The 12926-nt window shown below is 54.9% G+C and overlaps 5 protein-coding genes across 5 annotated transcripts; 2 read left to right on the top strand and 3 right to left on the bottom strand.

The window, feature by feature from the left end:
• Positions 1-332: 332 nt before the first annotated feature.
• Positions 333-2520, bottom strand: J4E78_006565 (uncharacterized protein; the record flags this gene model as incomplete). Its single annotated transcript, XM_049367175.1, has 5 exons — positions 333-480; positions 543-1394; positions 1460-2080; positions 2136-2313; positions 2514-2520. 5 exons carry the CDS (start codon positions 2518-2520, stop codon positions 333-335), a joined length of 1806 nt encoding a protein of 601 aa, XP_049220922.1.
• A 1461-nt stretch (positions 2521-3981) lies between these two features.
• Positions 3982-4510, top strand: J4E78_006564 (uncharacterized protein; the record flags this gene model as incomplete). The annotated part of the gene is made up of 2 exons (XM_049367174.1): positions 3982-4116; positions 4352-4510. The coding sequence occupies 2 exons, from the start codon at positions 3982-3984 to the stop codon at positions 4508-4510; spliced, it is 294 nt and encodes a 97-aa protein (XP_049220921.1).
• Positions 4511-4874: 364 nt separating this feature from the next.
• Positions 4875-6613, bottom strand: J4E78_006563 (uncharacterized protein; the record flags this gene model as incomplete). The annotated part of the gene is made up of 3 exons (XM_049367173.1): positions 4875-6068; positions 6130-6446; positions 6499-6613. 3 exons carry the CDS (start codon positions 6611-6613, stop codon positions 4875-4877), a joined length of 1626 nt encoding a protein of 541 aa, XP_049220920.1.
• Positions 6614-7048: 435 nt separating this feature from the next.
• J4E78_006562 (uncharacterized protein) lies at positions 7049-7774 on the bottom strand (the record flags this gene model as incomplete). Its single annotated transcript, XM_049367172.1, has 1 exon — positions 7049-7774. The coding sequence occupies one exon, from the start codon at positions 7772-7774 to the stop codon at positions 7049-7051; it is 726 nt and encodes a 241-aa protein (XP_049220919.1).
• A 661-nt stretch (positions 7775-8435) lies between these two features.
• On the top strand, positions 8436-11156 carry J4E78_006561 (uncharacterized protein; the record flags this gene model as incomplete). Its single annotated transcript, XM_049367171.1, has 2 exons — positions 8436-9185; positions 9237-11156. The coding sequence occupies 2 exons, from the start codon at positions 8436-8438 to the stop codon at positions 11154-11156; spliced, it is 2670 nt and encodes an 889-aa protein (XP_049220918.1).
• Between the last annotated feature and the right edge of the window lie 1770 nt (positions 11157-12926).

Genomic DNA, 12926 nt, shown 5'->3' with positions numbered 1-12926 from the left:
GGATGAAAATCACGGTGGTTCAGTGGTGAGCTTCGGTGGTAGTGACGTCGCGAGCTAAGCCGGATAAGGTCATCGGTCCGCTTGCTATCTCCGCACGGTCCCGCAAGCGGGGTCAGCGAACAGCTTCACGCTGGGGGCTCGTGCGAGCAATGAAATGAGTTGAAGTCTAAGGTATATAGCCGTGATTTTTAAATCGGTTGGTGACTGTGCAAAAGATAAAGAGACAGGTGAGACGCCGACCGAGTACCCGAACTTAACGAGAAAAGGAAAGACTCATCGCATCATTGGACAGGACCGAAAGGAAATTGTGAACAGCACTGAGAGAGAGGAAATCAAAGGCGCATCTCCGAAACACCAACGTTAGAATACTTCGACTCCTCAATCCGGTCCTTATAGTCGGTGTGGCCGGTGTAAGGCTCAGCGACCATGGGTGCCGCAGGTCCGCCCACGGCAGCATACCGCTTGCGCCTACGGAAGAAGCTGTGTCGCAATAAGTCAGTCTTTGAGACGGTGCAAGAGCTTTCGGGAAAGGTCAGACTTACATAACAGCTCCGATGATGGCAATCAGGATGGGCAAAATTAGACCGACGCAGACACCGATGATGACTTTGTTACTGACACCTGCGGTCGAGCCATTGACAAGATTGTGTACATCGTCATTACCATCTTCGTCAGGTGAAGCAACGTATGGTGTTGGTTTGCCGGACACAGCTCTCATAGTCTTCGCTTGTGTGCCGAATGCAATGGTTTCTTCGACGGTATCGGATGCTTCGACAGGCCATGTCGCTTCAACGCCTGATGCTACTGACGTTGTAATAGTGGAGCTGAACTTCGTAGTAGTTGAGACTTGCTTCGAGTTGGGGCAGTTGGCAGGCCCGGGAATAGCGCAGCTGACACCGCTTCTGGTGATTTCGGTACTTATCACCGTTTCGGTGAGATCCTCACGTCTCTCCGGTCCAGGTGTGATGGTGGGTGCCGGAGTAGGCTTGCCTTGAATACCACATACCTCCACCAACGTGGTCGTGAAGATGGCAGTAGATAGTTCTGCTACAGGACCCCATGTCTTTGTCTCGTTGAGGAATTCAACAGCGACTGAGGCTCCAGCGATGGCGCCTACAGCAAAGTTGTATTCTTGCAGGACTTTCAGTTTGCAGTCTTCGTCATCTGCAGCGTAGGTGATGTTGGTGTTGAACTCAGCTATGTTTGCGAAGACGGCGACTTCAATGCCGGCTTCTACTGCTGGAGGTCCAAAGTTCATGTTGAAGACGTTGAAGGCTGGTGGGTCGGGTGGAATGACCTCAAGACCGCAGTGAGCACCAACACGAAGAGCTGCCGACATAGATATGCTTGCGCTTTCGAGAGTGACAGGTAGGAACTCGAATTGACCGCCGTTGCTGAATGTAGTTAATATCTTGCAAATACATCGAAGATGTGGTCAGGTGTGAGAGCTGGAACTTACACAGTCATATCGGCGACTTCGTTCCCGAACAATGGAAGATCAATAGCAACGCCATCGTCAAGCTTGATGTGGAATCCGGTACTGATGTCGATAGCACCTTCTACAGCCAATATCAGATCAACAGTAACGACTGCGCCAAGCATTAGGTATTGTCCTATCTTCATCCCGACGGGAGTTTGTGTGGCGAAGAGGGTAATTTCGTATGTCGCACCGGCGCTCAGAGTGGTTCCAATCTCCAGGTATAGCTCCATGTCATCGAATTGGAAGTGTAAGTTAGCATCCTCGATGGGCGGAACGTCAAGGTCAAATGTAAGATTGAATGTGGGGAAGTCGAAGTCGAAGTCAGATGCGTCGATCCCGTCACTCATGTCGAAAGTATTTTCGACCTCTTCTATCGACTTGACTAGATAGTCTTTGAAGTCGCTTGTGAGGTTCTGAACACTTGTCTTGACTGAGTCGGCGGTGCTGTTGAGGAGCGTCTCCGCGTCGAAGTCGCCGTCAATCGTAAGCTCGGCAGTAGCAACTCCCTTTACGTAGCACTTTCGACAGGTGACTTCTATGCCAGCTTCAATCACCCCGGTACCGTTTTGGTGGTCCCCAGCCTGATTGGTTCCGGCTTGCCTGGAGGAATGATCAGCGTCCATCGACATGAGAAGCACCCTGTATGTGTACTTACACCGACAACAAAGTGGCACCGCTCCAACTTCTTGCTATGCTTATCGGCTCAGCTTTGAAAGAAGCCTCCCGATTCTCTAAGCTAGCTAAAGCTAAGCCTCGCTTGATAGCGTGGTATGTATCTTCCGCAGAGTGGCCCGGAGCATGGCGGACCTGTACTGAAGAGTCGAGTGGTGTGACTGCGGCGTGGACACACGCAATGGCATAAGCCAGAAAAAGGGTACGAAAGAATGCCATCGTGCCCGAAGGAAGATAGGCAAAGTCGGAAAGAAATTTGCGTATGAACCGACCCAAGACGAAAGCCAAAAGCCAGAGACTTGCTACACTTCAGACGAGACCAAACCTACTCACTTATACACCACCCTCCTCACCCCACCACAGTACATCCGGGTATGTACCATCAAACGGCACGAGGCTTTGCGGCGTAGCACAACCGGGGGCCGAATATGCGGGATGCAACCGAAAATGCTTCAGTACACTGCTTCGCCACCAGCACCATGCCAGATCCGGCGATGCTGTAAGGAAGAGCATCCTTCGGACTTACATGAACTAGGCTCTGGTACATCTGCGACGGTAATCGTGACCTACTTTGTGCTTTGTGTGTGTCTCCCGGTAATAAGACATGCAGGCTACGATACATTCCCCGGTAGATTAGGGGAGGACTGTGAGTGGTAGGGATGGTGGACGGGGTGTTGTTGGAGTACTGAGGGGAGTAGAGAGAAGGCAGATCCAAAGCCAAGGATCGAGTACGAGAAGTGTATGCATCTCGCCGTTGTGGTGAGACTGCGAATGTACTCAGACTGCGCTCTCAACCTCAGCCTTGCGGCTTGGACCTCGCAGATACGATCAAGCAGCGCCGGTATGCGGAAATGTCTCGGCCCCATCATGATGGCCCCCATGAAGAGACCGAACTCGTGGGGAGATAAGCAAGGCTGGCGCAGATAGTATCCGTATACTATTTATGGGCATACACATCCACGGAGCCCAAGTATCTAAGCCCTCTAAAAGATATAGGCTGAGCAACCCATCACACCTACCCCGCAGCAGGTAGCTGGAAGGCGTCGCTGTAATGGTTGTTGTTCCCCTGGCAAGCGATGCAGCGTTTTGCGGCGCAGTAGATGCATGGCACATAATTTCAGAACACTGCAGCGAGTGAGTGACCCCGCAGTGTTTCGAGTTGAAAGCAATGCAGAGAAGCAGCCTTCACCGGGTTGTCGTGTGTACATCTCTCACGCTTGGAGACCGCGGCGTGCAGGGACGCGCGAATCATAAACGGAAGCTGGCTTTAGCCGTATCTTCCAGAATGTTGATCTTCATGATGCTTTGTCGTTGGATGTAGTGCTACATGACAGTACCTGGGTACGCTGTTCTCCGATGGCGATGGGTGCTGCGCAAGGGGTGTCGAAGTACTTTGCTGTTGCTGCCCTTAGGCACTTGCATGACGCGCTAGGTAGTGAGTGATCATCGGCGTGGTCGATGTACTTGCAAGGCCATGATAACGGGCAAGACGAAAGAAGATGACAGCAGAAAGCATGCAGAGGTTTGGGAGTTGCAGAATGGGCGGAGCGCAGCTTCCCCAGACCCGCGTGGGCACGCGTGAACCCGCCCATTGACGCTAGCCCCATTCCTTCAGGGTCCCTTGGCGCCCGAACGTCACTCATGGCAAGTCGCGTATGAAGGTTGCCAGACGGTCGAACCGCCTCAAAGACACACTCAGCACCCAGCAAGCCCGTGAAGAAGGCATTACACCCCCCGTATCGACGCGACCGCACATACTTCGACAACAGCCATCGCAACCCCAAAAGACACCTGGAACGAAGACCAGGCGCCCCCGATAACCCGCAACAATGTCGCAAGCCTACGAGCGCGAACAACAAAACAATTCCCGCCTCGATGAACTTGCCTCGAAGGTATCTGCGCTTCGGGGCGTAACAATAGACATCTACGATAATGCGCGCGACCAACATGTTATCGACAGCACAGTACGTTATCCGCGCATCTCCTGTGCACCCATGCAACGTCTTCCCTCACATCACTTCTATTCCCTCAGAAACCTATATCCTCATGAACATTCCAACAAGGAGCACGCGCTTCACGGAGTTCCACCCCCACATGTCCCTGCAATACCCCTTCATCCTTCCTAGCAATGGTCCAACAAGCCGCCTCTATCTCGACTTTCAACACCCACTACACGCCCGCTAACATCTCATCCTCTAGAGCGACACTTTCTCCTCCTTCGGCACATCACTAAAAGGCTCCGCCACACGCCTCACACGCATGGCTTCATCGGGGAACAAGGTCGCGATTCTGAAGTTGGCGGGGATAATAATAGGGACGGTGGTGATGTTGTATTGGATTTGGCATTTGATCTTTTGAGAAAAGATAGAGTGGGTGAAGATGGGAGTTTATACAGGAACTTGTTCCAGGATGGTCGGGGTGCAACATCACGACAAAAGGCTAGAGAGAGGACATGAGGTTGGGAGCGCAGGCGACCACGATGGGGATACTGATAAAAGTCCTGGGATAGGGTCACAGGAATGATGTGTTACAGGCGGGAACGGCAGGCGCCGTATGCATATCTGGCGTTTTGGGAGCATGTCTATTGTGGTTTCGATTCAGCGGTCTATAAACATCATACTATGTACATTACACTCCGTCCAGAGCCGCATCTTGTTTCACGCTCCGAAGGATACGGATTAAAGTACGTGTAGCATGCAAACACCGATCCAACACACCACTTCTATTCCCAAACATTCGAGAAGAGATCATCGCTACCACCACCGAATCCTCCTGCAGGCTTACTTTGAGTGGTCGTGGTGTGAGTTGTAGTAGTCGTCTGCGTGGATGTGGTAGGTGCGGCACTGCTCCAACCACCGAAATCGTCGTCTTGGGTTACTTGTGGTGCGCCCCAGCCGGGGGTCGTAGGCTGAGCGTGCGATGCCGTGGATGGAGCTGCGGGCTGGCTCGGAGCAGAAGAACCCCAGACGTCATTGCTACCCCAAGCGTCCATGTTCGAGAATCCTGAGTAGTTAACGGTCGCAGGGGCAGGGGCAGCTTTGGGGGCGGGTGCTGGTGCTGGTGAAGACAGGTTGAAAGCTGAGCTCGCTTGTGGCGATGCGAGTGGTGGGGAAGTGACCCTTGGTGCAGGCGCCGGTGCAGACGGCATAGACAGGTCCAGAAGATCGTTCATGCCGCTTGCTGCGGGAGCTGCAGGCTTGGATGGAGCGGGGGAAGAGAAAGCACTGAAGTCAGCCATTCCACCCGACGGACTCATTGTGCGGCTTTGCGATTGGGTCTGGGAAGCAGGCTTGGAATCGAAGAAGTTGCCGCCACCACCAAACATGTTGGAGGAAGATGTTGAAGGCGGTGACTTTGCGCTAGAGAAGCTGTCGAGGCCGGAGAAAGGTGAGGGTTTAGCCGCCGGAGCAGGGTTGAAAGACAGACTGCTAAAGGCATCGTTCATGCCACCAAAGGCCGACTGTTGGGGCGATTGCTGGCCTTGGGGCGACGCCAGTCCGCCGAATGAGTCTTGACGTGCATGTTGCTGGGGCTGGGGTGATGCGGCAGGCTTGGAAGCGTATAGCGATAAGATGGACTGCTTGAGATCTGGTCTCGACGGCGCCGCTGCAGCAGGACCTGTGCTGGATGGACGAGATGGTGCCGCAGAAGACGACCCGCCGAGGAAGTCCAATCCCAACAATGAATCGCCTGCCTTGTTCTGTTTCGGTGGGGCTGTCTCTGCCTTGGGAGGCCCTCTGGCTGCGATCGGGGGTCCGGTGCTCGGTCGCTGAGGAACGGGGTCGTCGCCGAAAAGGTCGATGGTTGGCGGCGGCTGTGCTTGTCGCGGGGGAGGGGGAGGCTGGCTGGAGCTCTGAGCTAGGCGTTGCGATGCGGAGCGTTCTATTTGGACCTTCTCCTGAACCTTCTTCAATGGCTATACTTTGTTAGTTACCATCTTGTGCTAATGTCTTGCTGTCCCGGCCTGGCCCACTCACGATATCGTCATCGTCCGCCTCCAGAGTCGAGGGATCGGGCATAGGTCCCTCCATGACCCATCGCTTCGACTCGTACTTTGTGCGAATGAAGTTCTCAATCTTTGCCTCGGACGGCACATGGCCAGGCGCCAGTTTCGACTCCCAGTACTTGTTCGCTCGCGCATTGCCCCATTTCAGCACGCTCTGGAGTTGCTCGTCGGTCCAGGTATCGAGGTCGACCGACTTCACTTTGCTGATATGTGTTCCCATGCCACGGTGGATGCCCGAGCACCGAATGCAGATGAAGACGCCCAAGTTCCAGCTGGCCCATCGTGGGTCTGCAGTAGCTGTCAGTAAAGGCGCATTATACGTAGATCTTCGATAACTCACGTTTGTTCCTCTTGCAGTCGGAGCATGTCTTGTTGCCCTCAAGCTTCACCAAGTTCTTGAGCGTGGCGCGATTCTGTTCCGCCCGATCAGCGGCAGGGTTGGGCCGTCGCGACATTGTGGGGTAGGATGCCGTGTGCGGAGTTCGTGTTGGGGGTGCCGAGTCGTATTTGAACGCGTGTGTCTAAGAGAGAGCAGTAACTCGCGAGGGCACGTGTCAGTCGAGGGTGGAAGTGGGTGAGTGGGGTTAGGTTGTCTCATTCGTGCCTGAAGCGTTTGGTTTCTCACCAATGACGCTCGCCTTGGCACTCGATACCGCCATCTCACATGTCAGGGGTTTGGTTTGGGCTGCAAGTCGTTCGAAGTGTTGGAAAAGCAAGATAGGTAATTGTCTCTATGTGATGTCGTATTTGTATGACAAGGACAACCCTGCTTGGACTGAACGCATCGCTGCTTGGAAACGCCTCCCCGGGTATCACAATGGTGTAATGCTACAATATAGTACATGCGCTGACCACCAGAAAGCCTGTTATATGCAATGCAGTTATGAAAATCAAGCGGGACGGAACCTCCAGTCGTCCCAGTCTTCGTCGTCGGACTCGCTCTCGCCATCTTCTTCGATGGTTTGAGGCGCTGGCGCAACGCTCTCTGCCTTGACTGGTGCTCCAGACGTGGATCGCAATGCTTCCCTCTGTTCCCGTAGTCGCTTCACCCTCTCTTCAAGGCCTTCCATCTCCTCGAATTCGTCTTCAAGCGCCCGCGCAGCATCCTCTTTCTCGCCCTCCATCTCCTCGTCCCTCCTTGCGCGTTGTGCACTCTGGTCTTCTCGTGCTTGTGCGGCGATCTGGGCGGCTGTCATGGGCGCGGCCTCGATGACAGCGCCCGAGTAGGCGGATCTCGTGGGTGGTGGTGGCATGGGCTTCTCGGCGTTCATCTCGTTCAAGAAGGCATCGAGCTCTGCTTGGGCTGTGGGATCGAGTTGGGGCTCAGGCGCCTTGGGTGCCTCTGGAGGCTGGGTATCTGGTGTTGGCGCGCTTTTCTGGTCTGCTGCCGGCGCGGCTTCTTCTCCATCTTGTGCAGCTCCAGCATCGAAGAAGCCCGCTGGTACGCCAGCCTCTTCCTCGGTTCGCGTGCGTTTCCTCTCCTCCACGGTCTCGTCTGTAGCCTTGCGCTTTTTCGACGCGGGTGCCGTCGCAGGAGCTGCCGATTGCTTTTGGGGCTTTTGCGCCTGCTGCCGTGCTGCGCGCTGTTGTCGCAAAAGAGCTCGTGCGTCGGCCATGATGGTGCAGGTGGTTCTTGCTCTTTTGGAAATATGGGTCGTCGTGTATGTGCCTATAGTCTGCGATTCCGCCAGTGTTCTTGTTCTTGTTGAGACTGGCTGGCGCTGCTCCCAGTAGCTCTGACGCCAGCCGCGCAAAGGGTCCACAGCTCGCTAGTGGCCAGGATTACGGCAGCCAAGGCGTCGGCAAAACGCTGTGTCAAAGCTCCACCTCCTCACTGACACCACTCAGTCCGACACCACACGACACATTGCGACTCCCACTGGCAACCCGCGCCCGCCCACTGCTATCTTCTAGTGCGCTCACGACCCAGCGCATGCATTGAGCTTCCATCCCTCGCGGCTGACATCTCTTTTGCGCCCACGCACCGCGCGGCACCGGCTCCGCATTCGGCAGGTACGCGCAAGAGGCAGTTGCGACTCATAACCGGCAGTCGCACAACGCATCGCGCCTTCTGTCTGTGCAGTTGGGCAGGAGCGCTCGCTCGCGCTCGTTTACTAGTTAGAGGCGGCTCCATACTTGGTGTCCGTCTGTCCGCAGTGCGACGCGCGTAAGGCAGGATTGGGGCTTCCGTAGAGACTTTTTGAATCTTGTTCCGCAATAGCATAAGCTGCACTCGTGGTATCGTCTATATTGAGCCCATCACCCGTGTCCGACACCATGGCCGGTAAGCAGACACCATCTACGCGCATCCGTCGCATCAAGCCACTGAGTCGCGCCCCTCATGGCACCCGCACCACCACGCGCACGCCCATCCCCAACCCTCACACTGATGCTGATATTGCCACCGCAGACGAGATCCGCCGCTCCGGGCGCGCCAACAAAGGCCACCACACCAAGAACGCCGATTCCCTCGACGAGCCCTCCCCCGCTCCCAAGGCCAAGGCGCCACCAGTTCCGGAGAAGAAGGGACAGGCGCAAAGCAAGAAGGGACAAGCAAAGGCCCAGTCACAGCGCGCGCAGTCGACGCAGTCCTCCCAGCAAGATGAGGAAGAGGAGGACGCCATCATCCGCTGCGTCTGCGGCGACCAGCGCGACATCCGCGGACGCCAGATGATCTGCTGCGACAGCTGCGAAGCCTGGCAACACAACAAGTGCCTGGGCCTCCCCGAGGGCGACTTCTGGGAGGGCAAGAACTACTACTGCGAGCAATGCAAGCCCGAAGACCACACCGAGCTGCTCGCTGCCATGGCGCGTGGAGAGAGACCGTGGGCACGCAAGAAGGGCTCTAAGCCCAAACCCCGCCCCAGCGACGTCAAGCAGGAGGCCGTCTCCGAGAAGGCCAGCACGCCTCAACAGTCGGCCACGCCCTCACAAACCGCTCAGGCCCCGGCTGAGGCTCCCACGCCCACGCCTGCTCCCGTCACTGTGCCTACACCAGAGGCCTCCAACGGACATGCAGAGTCAAAGGTATGTCGTTGTACACTAAACAAACTGTCGCACACTCACACTTGTAAACAGGAGACGAGTCAGCCACAATCGCCACTTGGCGAGAAGCGTCGCCATGAGCCTGCCACTGAAAAGGCCAACGCGAGCAAGAAGCGCAGAAAGTCCAGCCACCACGAGAGCAAGCCTACCCCCCAGTCAGCCCCAGTCGGCGACATCGACTCGCTCCCCCAAAACCAAAAGGCCGTGGCAGAGAAGCTTCGGGACACTCTCGCACCGTTGATCAGCACCGCCTCGGAGACCAGGGGATTCCGCATACCGGATGGCCAGACTGCCAAATCCCTCGCCACCAAGTACACTCTCGAAATGAGCCATGCCGCTTTCAACCTCTACGGCGAACCTACTGGATCGTCTTCGCCATACTTCACCAAGATTCGTACCATCATGTTCAATGTCAAGAAGAACACGGTGCTTGTGGATCGCCTCCTCTCTGGAAGCTTGAAAGCTGATGATCTGGTCAGTATGGAGGCTGAAGAGATGGCGAGCGAGGACAAGCAACGTGAATACGCAGCCATGCGCGAAGCGGCCGAGAAGCAGATGATCCTGACTGAGGAGGCCGGACCGCGACTACGCAAGACTCACAAGGGCGAGGAGATTGTCGGCGAAGACAACTTCGAGAACGACCATGACGACTTTAAGCAGCCCACACTCCGCGAACGAGAGAGCATCACCGAGGACACTGCGATGCAGTCACCATCCGGAACACGCCCTCCAGAGAGTCCCGCCGGTGCATCACGAAGACCTACAGAGATTGACACCGCCCAGTCTGAGCACGCACGACGAGCATCAGCCAACTTCGACATCAACTCCGTCTTTGACAAAGTTCGATCGCCACAGCATGATCAGCAGGCCTTCCTTCAGCGTCGCCAAAGCTCAATGCACATGCAAGACAAGCCTCCGGCTGCAGTTGATGACGCCGACGTCGACCGTTTGCTCAAAGACGAAGACAATGATGTTGAGATGTCAGGATACTCCTCGGACCCGACTGTTTGCTGGCAGGGCTCCATCAACATGCAGTCAATGGAGCCTTTCGATGCGGTCGCTAGATTCGTCGCTGGTGGTGACTTCGGTCAGATCGTGCCGTGGGAGAAGCTGCTGACCAACACTGTGGCGATCCAAGGTCGCATCGAAAGCGCAAAGGGAAACGACTATATCCAGAACATTGGCCACACCGAGAGCCATGAAGTTTCCATCCTGGCCGTCAGCCCTGTTACAACGGATGGACGCACCATCATGGACCATCTGTATGAGTACTTCCACTCACGGGGCAGATGGGGAGTAGTACCTGTCGAAGACAACGACATCCTGCGCGACCTCTACGTCATCCCCATTGAGGAGGGCGGCAGCAACCTCCCTCCTTTCATCGACATGCTCGAGTACTGCACTATCGAGACCCCTCGCAAGGAACACATGTTAATCCTAGCCATGGTTGCCAAGCTTCCCGAGATCAAGCCTCAGCTTCCACCTACCCAACATTTCGAGCGATACCCAGAACAAGAGATTGCAACTGGTCAAGTCGCCCCGCCTGTTCTCAACAACGGCCCATCGCCGCTTAGCAACCCTCACGCACCTCAGTTCTCGCCTGTCAGTGCTGCCTACCCATCAGGCCAATACGGCAATCCTTTCGCCGCACCGCCTGCAAACATGGTCCCAGTCCAACAACCCACGCCACCCGTCAACGGCCCGCCACACCACCAGATCCCCAAGGCACTTGAAATTCTCGGTCCATACATCGATGCGCCAGTCATTGTTACGATCTTGGGATCTAGTTTGTCCCAAAACTCTGTAGTCTCAGAACTGCAGATGATCAACCTGAGGCATATCGTCGAAACGGTACCGGAAGCGCGCGACAACATCACAGTGCTTACGAACCACCTCCGCTCAAAGACCGAGTCGAATGGCCAACAGCAGGCACAACCATCTGGGGCCCCGTAGGTAAGGGTATCAGGTGCGCTGGCCTCTTTGCGCATTCACATGCGCTGAATTCGAGAGGAGGAGCGATGCTTTTCAGGTTCGGTGTTTTGGGGCGCTTGGATGGATGTACAGGGTTTCTTGTAGCAAGGCAGGGCGAGGCCGGGATGCGGAAGTGTGGGCGGCGCTCTCTTTCTCCTGTATTTGATACCCACATGTGGTGTACCCTGTTTGTCCCATGCGATGAGGCAGAGACGGTTTCTGCCATCCATTTACCTCATTGCTTACGTGTACGCTCATTGCTTCTTTCTGTTCAAAATACACATACTGTTTCGTTCAAAATGATGCCTCCTCGCACTGCTTTGTGTAACCTGGCTAGCTGATGGTGGTGGTGCATGCTATGCAGTGTCAGGCCTCCAGCTAAGCCTTTTCTCCCCAGGTGATCTCTTGAGGCCATGCGGTAAGCGAGATTGACAGTTCGCTATAATCCACGGTTTTCTGGTCTATTCGACTTTTCTTACTATATGTAGTAATGCAACAACCCCTCCTTCGTCTACCCTTGTCCGACTTACACTCTCATCGGTGACGAACCTTAATCCTCGCCCCGTTCACCGGCATATCTGCAAGCAGACACCCACACACACAGGCATCATACCTACACCTACCTACCTGGGTACACAGGAATGCGCAAATCACCCCTCTTTGTGACCATGACGCAGCATGCAGAAGAGCGCATAAGGTGCATTTCCGCATCCCCGATGTCTTCTCATGCACCTACAATCTACACTCTTCCCCCAACCTACTCGATACAGTGCGTTGAGCTTCTTGGCACCGGAATGGCGCATATGCGGGTTGTGTCCATGCCACATCCATAGATCCATACCTTTGCCCCAAGTTACTGCTTCCGGTATATTGAGTGTGTTGGCACGGGGTGTAACGTGTGATGCAACGGAGGTGCGCGCATGTATGCTGTGTAACTGTCGCTTTGACTAGGTAGATTGATGCCTAAATATGCCGGCTGTGCATGGCTCGCAGGAGGAGCTACGATCAACAGTTTACTTAAAAGTTGCTGAATACAGTAGAATTGGCGGGGTAGGGACGGGGAGGGCAGACGCTGTGTAACTGTTGCGTGACTATTGACGTGGGGATACATAACGAATATGGTCGAACTGCAGGAACTACAATCAACACTTCACCTGGGAATTGCTGTGTTGAGTAGAATCGGCGGAGTAATGACGATCGCACATGTTGTGTTAGTGACTACTGCGGTGTTCCGTCAACCGGCAATGTGGAACGCAGTCATCGACACGCGGCTTTAACATTACTCGCAATGGTGTGTTGAATGTGTTGAGGAAGTACAAAAAGTGTTGAAAACGCGGTGTCACACTCTGGGAATCAACGGTTAACGAGGAACCTGCTAGATACAGTAGATTCCAATCTCTAGCTCGCTGGTCTGGGATAGGCAAGGTGGTATTAGGAGGGCACAGCAGATGAGGGGACTTGGCATACCTACCTAGGTACTCATGCATGCACGTCGACCTCGACTTACATAGTGTCACGCTGTAATCGATGGCGAGCCAAAGACTTTCCTGATGAAGTATCTTCGCAGCTGCAGCTCGATGGCCTGAAGCGGACAAGGAGGTACAGGGAGGTACAGAAGACCGGAAGTGAAGCAGTGCATGGAGAATTTTATGCGGGCATCTGTCTGTAATCGATGGCCAACCGTGAACTTTCTACATGAAGTATCTTTTCACCTGCAGCTCGCTGGTTCAGAACATTGCACGGTGAGACCAA

This window comes from Alternaria triticimaculans, assembly GCF_023758025.1.
Source record: "Alternaria triticimaculans strain BMP 0046 chromosome Unknown scaffold_9, whole genome shotgun sequence".
Classification (NCBI taxonomy): Eukaryota; Fungi; Ascomycota; class Dothideomycetes; order Pleosporales; family Pleosporaceae; genus Alternaria; species Alternaria triticimaculans.
Note: the sequence above shows the minus strand (reverse complement) of the source record. Positions and strands in the feature narration are given on the sequence as shown.